Source organism: Solanum tuberosum, unplaced genomic scaffold (assembly GCF_000226075.1).
Source record: "Solanum tuberosum cultivar DM 1-3 516 R44 unplaced genomic scaffold, SolTub_3.0 scf00324, whole genome shotgun sequence".
NCBI classification, from domain to species: Eukaryota; Viridiplantae; Streptophyta; class Magnoliopsida; order Solanales; family Solanaceae; genus Solanum; species Solanum tuberosum.
The window spans coordinates 424,256-434,017 of NW_006239247.1; the positions used below are offsets into that span (position 1 = coordinate 424,256).

Consider the following 9,762-nt stretch of genomic DNA (forward strand, 5'->3'; position numbering starts at 1 on the left):
ATCCCCCCCCCCCCCCCCCAAAACCCAGAATTGAAAAGGCTCAAAACAAACAACAAACAAATCCCAGAACCCCAAATCACAAAAAGATCAAAAATGAATCTTTCAAACTAAAAAATGAGCAAAAAAAAAGAGGTGGGGTGTGTTTATGTTACCTCTTCAATGGGTTTAAGATTAAAAGGAGAGTCACCATAGTAGACCCCAATTGACCAAGAACCTTCATTATCCTCATTACACCCCAAAGAAGAAAGTATTGTATGTACATTTGGGGGAAGTAAAACTCTACAGTAAAGTCCAGCAATTGAAGCAAGACAAACAAAAGACACCAAAAAGAACACAAAAGCTGATGAGTTAGCACAAGAATCACTGCTGCCACTGCCATTACTACCACTCTTGCCAGAACTATTATTCTTGTTGCACCACCCCCACCACCTACAACCGCCACTGTTGACGGTGGACCCAGAAACCGCAATTGGAAGAGAACCCATTTTCACCAAAATGCCAAAAAAAACGTTCAAAACTTCAAAACCACCGGAAATGGGCTAAAGGGTAGTTGCCGGCGGCCGGCAAGATCTTAAAGATTGTATCTTTTTTACAGTCAACGTAAAGTAGTTATACTAAAACCACCATTTCTTCTTCTTCTTCTTATGTATGTTTATGTGTATTTTCTATCTTTTTTCTTGAAATTTGTATGTGAATTCTTGAATTCCTCTTCCTTTTTGGAAAGGTGACAGAGAGGTGGTAAACAATAGAAAGAAAAAAAAAATGTTTGATTAAGGAACTTGTTGCTAATGTATTATGTTCCTTAATTGAGTTGTCTATGTTGGTGTGCTGGCTTTGGCATTGATCCAATATATAGACATAGAGGAGGGTGGGGTGGTTTTCTTGGGGGTGGGGTGGGGGTGAATTTTCAAATTTCATTATCTTTTTCTTTCTTGGATTTGAAATTTATTTATGCTCAATTGGAAACTACCTCTCTCTATCTGAATGAGGTTTTAAGGTATCTTTTCGACAATTCACTAATAAGATTTTAGTGAGTATGTTATTACTATTGCTGAGTTTGAATCTATCTCTATGAGGTCCTAAGGTATCTTTTCGAAGATTCACTTATAAAATTACATTGTGTATGTAATTGTTGTCGTTGAGTTTGAAACTGTCTCTCTATTTGTATGAGGTCCTGAAGTATCTGTTCGAGTTCACTTATGAGAGAGTGAGTATGTTATTATTATTGCTGAGTTTGAAAGTCTCTATATTTATTACGAGGTCATGAGATATCTGTTCGAGAATTCACTTATGAGATTATAGTATGGTACTAGTGTTGTTAGGGTTGAAATTTATTTATAATTGTATCTGTGCTAAAGTTACTCAAATTTGAATGTGTTTGTAACGTGTCTGTTGAGTTTGTATCGCGTGATGAAATAATTGAGACACTTGTATTTTAATTAGACGTTCGAGTTTAAATTTTGAAAAAACAAGTAGAGGGTAAAGAGTATTTTACGCTGGTTTGATCAAATTAAAAGTTAAAAGAGTTTATTTTAGAAAACTAGGTGTTTGATCAAAGTTTTTAGAAAAAATAAGTGTTCTTTCCTTTTTAGAAACATTTTTGGAAACTCAACCAAATATAAATTGATGTTTTTTTATCGATAATAATATATTTCAAATTGATCAATCAAAATGCAAAGTGTAACTTTTGAAAAGTACTTTTTCGAAAAATAATTTATTTACAGGGTAAAAAGTTTATAAAAGCTTGTCCTACTTGATAATGTAAATATGAATTAGTTGAATTAGTGAATTTTTAATTATATGTTAATTAATTGAAAAATCAAGAATTCTTTTTGATTGTTTTTTTCTCATGTTGCAAGTATATTTGTCAAATGAAAATAAAATAAATAAATTGATATTAATGGGCTGTTGACAGATAGAGTTGGTCTTGGTCTTTGGAAACTCCTCCATATTTGACAAGTAGCATTAAATTATAAATTTTTCTTAATTAAATTAAGCACTTTCATTAATCACTTCTAGAAAGAAATAATAAATATATACTCCTCCTTGTTTGCTCAATTAATAATCAAATTAGTTCCCTAATCAAATTACAACGTGTCTGACGGAAATTTCCAAGTTTAAGGAGCTAATCTAATATTTTAAAATATAAAAATTCCATTACAAAACTACTTCCTTTCTTAGTTTAGAAGTTTGGTTACAAATTCCTTCGTTTATTTTTACTTGTTCGTTATATTTTAAAAAAATATTTTTATTTGTCCATTTTTTAAAGATTAATATAGAAGTTCCGTTACAAAAAACTACTTCCTCCCTCCATTAACATTTTTCGAATATTAATTATTATTTTTTCAAAAAAATAATAATTAAAATTATTGTTAATTAGAAATGTATACAAACACATCTCATGTACAATTGTCTTTTTTTTTTTTTGGTCAAAATGTACAATTGTCTTAAGAACATATACTCCATCCGTCTTTAAGTTATTTGTCATAAATTTTAAAAATAAATATCTTAAATTATATATATTATTTAAAAAAATTAAAATATTTTTTTTAATTTTATCTTTAGTAGTAATTATTCTTTAAAAAAAACATTATTATCGAGTCAAATTAATATACACGTATAATATTATTATCAGGTCATCAATTAATATACACCAATTATTAGTTCATTAATATATAATATCTTCTATCAATAAAATATCCAATAACTTTAGTAATTTAGATTTAAATACAAAAAAAGTATCGCCTAAATAGCTTTATTTTGTCTATGCCCAAATAACATTATGTTATTTTATTAGAGCCATCAAAATTGAGTTTATGACAAGTTCGATGACGTGATTGATTAATTCAAAAATATTCTTTATACTATGATGGTTCTAGAAATAAAATTCCAAACTTTATCAATAAATATAACGTGATTTACAAGAAATTAATTGGATATGTCTGCCATTAATTTATTTTGCATTTAATGTTGACTAGCAATGAACTTTAAATTCTTCAATGGCATGCTCAAAAATCATCTTTGACAAAAAGAAAAAATGAAAAGGAAAACAAAGCACACATTATTTTCTTTTCTTTTACCTTTTATATTTTATAATTAGAGTAGATTAATTCGATTTGTACATTGTTAACTCATTTTTAAGAATAGCGGTTTCATATAATTTTTTTGTATTCAAAATTTAAACTCGAATCTCAATTATCCTATTACAATTCATCGTATTGATAAACGCACGTTTTTAATTGTAACTTACATTCAATATCTATAACAAATAATATGATAATAAAAATGAAGAAAATAATAAAATTGAAAAAATGGGGTAGTAAAATCGTAATAAAAACAATACATTGATGAGGAAATTACGGTAAGTTATAGGTTTGTCATGTCATTTTTAATCATCTCTTTTCAATATTTATTCGACCTACCTCTACCTCTACCTCTACCTCTATCTCTATTCATACCCACTTTAGTCAACCGCTCACACCTCCTGATCACTAGGACGTTTGTGTGCATCTCATTTTTACAATATGACTGAATCATCTAGACAAAGATTCACTCTCACCTTATCCCGAATATCTTTATTCTTCTGTCTCTCCTAGTATTTTTCACATATTTATCTCAACACTCATTTTTTTACTTTCATGTTCTGGAAGTGCAAATTCTTAATCAGCCAACATATATAGTACACTCCATACATTTAACATATGTAGTTAATCTACTCATTACTTTATTAAACTTACATTTAAGATTTGTCTCCACATTCTTATCACACAAGATACTGAATGTGAGCCTCCATTTTGTTCAATCTCATTTCAATACGACGTGTAACATCCTCGTCAATCTCTTTATATCCTTATATTAGAGAGTAATATAGTGATAGAAGATAAAGTCTAAATTTATTCTCGTAATATTTAAAATTACTCGATTATTCCGTCCATTATAATTTTAGTCTATTCATATAATACCATTAACATTGCAAATCGTTTTGTATTTGTCTTTTGTCATTAGCAAAACTCTAATACGGAATTAGTGGCCTTCACGCGTCCAACTTCTTCAAAGAATGATTCAAAATTGACTATTAACTTTTAATAATGATTTACAATTACCCTTAAAGTTGAAACTCTTCTAATAAAGTCTTAATTATGGGGCAAACATAATATTTTTTGTTTTTTAACGATAGAGATAATATTAGACAAAAAAAAATAAGCAGAGGACAAAGTTTCTCAATTTCCAACCATACAAAGGATAATTTGACCATATTATATATATATGAATTATGATAATAACCGTTTGAATGACTTTTAGAGGAAGCTTCTCAATTTTTTATTTTTTATTTTCATTTTGTTTGTTATAAATAAAAGTGCGTAAAAAATTAGTTTAATAATTTCTGAACCAAAAAAACGTATTTATTAATCAATTTAATTGAAAATATATAGAAAGAGTATGAATATATAAACATAAGCCCCAATAACCTCATGAAATTATGATCATAATTAATTGTATCATTAAAATACAATTATTTTCATTTTAAATATCCGCATTTGATTTTACTATGCATTACATTTGTGATGATATCATAAATATTTAACATTTATTTTACATAGTATATTTTTAAAAAAATATTATTACAATTTTTTAATATGATTATTATAGAGAAGTCATTTTACAAAGAGTGTACCGCTATAATAAATGTCATAATTATTGTAGACAAATATTATTATAGAAAAGAAAAAAATATAACTATACATTAAAATTCTCATATTTTTCTTTAACCTAAAAAAGAGAAAAGAAAAAGTAAAAAATTCTAGAATTATAAGAAAAGTCAAAATTGGATTGTCAAATAAGTAATTATCAGATTTATTTTTTTTCAAATTGCTTAATTTTGTCAGCGGTTAATATTAGTACAGTCATACTATTGATATCCTATAAAATAATTTAAATTTGACCCTTAACTTTTGATAATAATTTTAAATAGCCTTATATTGAATCTCTCCTAGGTATTATGGGCAAAAAATGAAACTGACCTTTTAACGACAAAAATAATATTAGACAAAAAAAAATTTACGTAGGACGAAATTTCTCAATTTTGAAACTATATAAAGGCTAATTTAACCATATTCCCTTTTGGTTTTAAAAAAATGATCATAGCCTTTTGGATGATTTTTGGAGGAAGTTTCTCAAAGAAAAAGTTTTTACAAGTTACAAGTATAGTGACAGGTTAAAAGGAAGAAAAGGGTTTATTCGGTGTGGCGGAAAATATTTTCCTTATTTCATGTTTTTTTAGTAAAACGGTTTAAAAATAAGGAAAATAATTTTCCTAATAAAAATAAAGAAAGTAAGTTGAACACATAATTGACATTTCACATTGATTGTGTATCTCTTCAATTTCACCTCCTTTTACCCCATCCCGTAGAGGCGGAGCTAGGTTACCGTAAAGGAATTCATTGAACCCTCTTTATTTAAAAATCACATTAATTATAAGGTCAAAACTATTTTTTATGTATTATATATAATAAATATTGAACTCTCTTATCTAAATTATGTAAAAAAAAATTATAATTTAATTCTCATTAATGAAAATCCTGATTCTGTCACATTACCACACACCCCTACTCCCCCAACCTCACCTCCCCTTAGTAAATATTGATATATTTCTCTTTTTTTATATTCACACCTTCGAAAATCAGCAACCAAAAAAGTAAAAAAGTTCAATGTTTTCATCCCAAAAAAAGAGAAAAAGAAAAAGAAAAAGAAAAAGTTTTTTTTATAAAAAATAATTCTAGAATTATTTTTTTTTTTAAAAAGTCAAAATGTCATACCGGAAATTTATTTTATTAAAATAGAATTTTCGATAAGGACAAGAGGCGGAAGTTTCGAAAGCATGTGATTTGAGACCCACTCTCAGTAATGGGACGTGCAATACACGCTCTGGTCAATGACGGCCATGGAGCGGGTGAAATTCACGCATTCCTCGCATTTCACGTGCACGGCCAGCTCTGGGGGCCACCAAGGCTGCTGACGATAATTTTTTTTTGTTTCTTTTAAGTGTGACATGGCAAGTGTCGTGACATGGACATTCGATCGTGTTTCATTATAAAATTTAAAAAATAATATTTGAAAGTGAAATCATGTTTTGTCATGAATATTAATTGGAGTTGTTTTTATGATTTTTTGTGAGTAATTTGGAATAAAAAAGTAAATTTTTTTTTAAATTCCGAAATAAAGTTGGATTTTGGAATACTATGGTTAAAATTGTTATTTGAAGTTCAACTCCGAGAAAAGTGAAAAACTTTTGGATTGCGGACTTAGAAATTGAAGTCAGTTGCTTTTCTTGTAATCGTCAGCTCGTTTGATAGATTCGACACTCACTCTTCGAAGAATTTTACTGACCTCACATTTTAATGGTCAAAAGCATACGTAGACGAAGTTATGACTTTAACTTTATCGATTCTGAATTTTACAATAATAATTTTAAATGATAAATAACTAAAATTTAAATTTAATATTTATATATCTATAATAAATTTATCAACACAAATATATTACTACTATATTCGATCAAACCTTCATACAGACTACTAACTCCGCCTATACTCGAACTGTCTCATAAATTTTTAATTCAAATTGCTGCCGCATGGGAAGAAGTCATTGTTGTGAAATTTCCTAGGTAATAAACTTAACGTTTTCCTTTTTTTGTTTTTTATTTTTTGAAAGATACTTCTTTGGGTCTTATTATTTGTCTCGTTTTATTGAAAACAAAAATTGTATAAAATATTTATCACTTTTAAAAAGTTAAAAAATAATTATTTACGTTGAACTTCCCTGTTAAACGTTTGCTTAAGAGAAATGAATCTTATTGATGGTGGACGGGTAGTTTAGACTGTGTTTTTTGATTGATCGTAGGAATTAGGCACGTAATATAAGATGGATCTTGAGCCTCTTATTTAAGATTTAATTTATGAGGCTAATTAATTTTATGTTATTGTGAAGCTTTAGTTAGGTTGACTATTAATATAAATATTTTTTTTTCATTCAAAGATAATGGCCCATAAAGGGAAAAAAAAACAGTTGGTCTATTGAGTTATCCGAAGTGTTATGTAAAATTGACCAAGAATGATTACATCATATAGGAGAATGTGGAGTATGAGTTAATTTAGGGCCAAAATCAAATAATGAGACGAAGAGTACTTAAACAATTCACTTTAAATATAAATTTACTAGTGGAGTCTGTCAAGACGTGAGCGGAAATAAAGCACTTTATCTATTGATATTATAAAAATAATAGAATTTGAGCTTAATGTACTTCTGAATTGAGTCGATACTCTAGTACGAATACCTTAAGACAAGGTCCGCTTGAGAAAATACAATACGATTAAAGAGAAATTTTTAAAGCTTAATATCATCGAATCAATCATGATTATTGAATTAAGTCAATGTTCTTCAAATATTGTAAACAGTATACACTCATTACATCCCCACTAGTTTGTTAATTTTAACAAGTTGGTAAAATTAAAGGCACTTGCAATACATGATTATCTTTGACTAATTAATTAAGAGTAAGTTTAATGTAAAAATTATAATTATATAATCAGCTAGTAATACAATTAAATATATTATTTCATGATATAAAATTGAATATTTTGAAGGAATTAGTAAGAGGGATTTGTTGTCACTAGCTGTACAGCTCATAAAAATTATTTGATAAATCATACTTGCTCCTAATAAACATACTTAAAAATATTAATTTAACCAAAAAAATATTTTAGGAAGGCTTTTTCTAGGTAAGTTTTTTTTCCATTTTTTTCAAGTTTCAACTCAACCATCACCACCACCAAAAAAAAAAAAGATAGAAAAAATCAACTGAACACTATTTTTTATTTCACTTTCAGATTAATTAAAAATATACAATAATGTCAAAATGTAGCACTTCCCATATCTATTTCATTTTTCATAGAATAGGTCTTTAAATGGTTGAACCACGATCTTGCACGTAAGTGACTATAGTTTTTTTTTCTTCAAATTAATCGTGTTCAAAATTCACTGATTCAATTAATTTATATTAGTTTTGTGTGTGGTCCGTTAAAGAGGAAACACTTTCTATAAGAAATTTATTGCTTTTAGAGTGTTTGAATTCAAACGTTTAATTTATGTTAGACGAAAAAATTTCAACTATCCTATCATTAGTGGAACTAGAGTTTATCCCTTGGCTATATAAAGTTGTGACCTAACTATATATAGAGTTTATGACATTTTGATTGTTGTGTTTTTACCTAGAATTTTTAATTTAAAATATTAAAAGATGGCACATTAAATTGCTTAAAATGACTTATAACTGCAAATGAAAATTAAATTGGATTAAATATACCCTTAAAGTATGTGTGTAGATACAAATATGTGAAATATGAACATTTTTTTAAATCTAATTTGGAGCTTCGATTAAATTTGAATCACGTACTCCCAATAGAATTTTCTACTTATCCAAAAATTCAAACTTAATATCTTTAATTAAGAGCAGAACAGTCTCACCAGTGTACTACCAATCATGTCGGTTTCATAACAAGATAATTACTCCTCTTAGCTTGTTGTTGTCTCCACCCAAAAAGAAGGCTAAAGAAGGCAATATTTTAATAAATATTTTCAATTATTTCTCGAGCTCACAAATCATTTTTGATGTTATATTTAATCATACACAATATTTTAACTTTTATATTTAATATACATATATAGGGTTTAAAATTATATACAATAATACAATTAAATCTCACTAAAGCTTCCCAATATTCTCACTTGACTTTTTCAAAATCTTAGTTTAATGACTAATCTTATTTTATATCTCTAGTGACCTTATTATATGCGTGCTTAAATATAATAAGACAATTAGTATAGTACAATGTTATTGACAACTTTACAATAAAGACGAATGTTATGATTGAAAATAAAATTATCTTAGAAATATAATAGGTAATTGAACTTTTAATACAAGACTTATAATTTTACGATATTAATATATATCTTTTCTTATTTTTAACTGTTGAAAATATCATTATGATTGTTATAAGAATACGGATTTTCCACGTAAGTATGACATTTAGAGTTAGCTATCCAAATCAGAAAATACTTTGCATCTTTTGAGGATACCTATGATGTCTCCCAAGAGAGTTCATCTGCTTTATGAGGATTTTTTGCGTTCGATGACACGAATCATGATTGTTGAAGATTCGCTTAGAGAAACATGTAAATTTCCTAACTAGTATTTACCGATTGAAAACTGCATTAACTAATACTCATAATTTAATATTAAATGAACCAAATGATCCCTAATTATATTATTATTAACAGTCTCAGAATGACGTATAAAGATCCTCTTCCCACATGCAAACTTACAAATAAATTGATGTGAAATCATTATCCACTGTTTTTTTTTTGTTAGAATTTTATTAATTTTTTCAAAGTTGTGGGATAACTCATATAATAAATTAATTGAAAAGATTAGGATATTCTATTATTTAAATATTTTTTTTTGCTTTCATTTTCTTATTCACTTGTCCCCTTTGAGGAAGATAATTCTAACGTTTACTGAGGAGTGGATAAGCTTCCAAGTTTTCAAATATTCCTTTTTTAGAATATTTTTTCATTAATAGGCAGAACAAATATATTTTTCTTGGGATGCGGAGTGGATCTGGGTGTCTATATGGGATTTATTTGAATTCAGTATTTTTGATAGAATGTATAATTTTTTAAAGTAAATATTATATTCAAATTTAT

The 9,762-nt window shown here is 27.3% G+C and overlaps 1 protein-coding gene across 1 annotated transcript in view; it reads right to left on the minus strand.

Moving 5' to 3' along the window:
- The window catches only part of LOC102585335 (glycosyltransferase family protein 64 protein C5), a 5,910-nt gene extending 5,094 nt beyond the window's left edge, over nucleotides 1-816 (minus strand). Inside the window, exon 1 of the mRNA XM_006360440.2 lies at nucleotides 153-816. Coding sequence (XP_006360502.1) covers nucleotides 153-485 — 333 coding nt within the window. The 5' untranslated portion in view covers nucleotides 486-816. The remainder of the gene's footprint in view (nucleotides 1-152) is intronic.
- Between the last annotated feature and the right edge of the window lie 8,946 nt (nucleotides 817-9,762).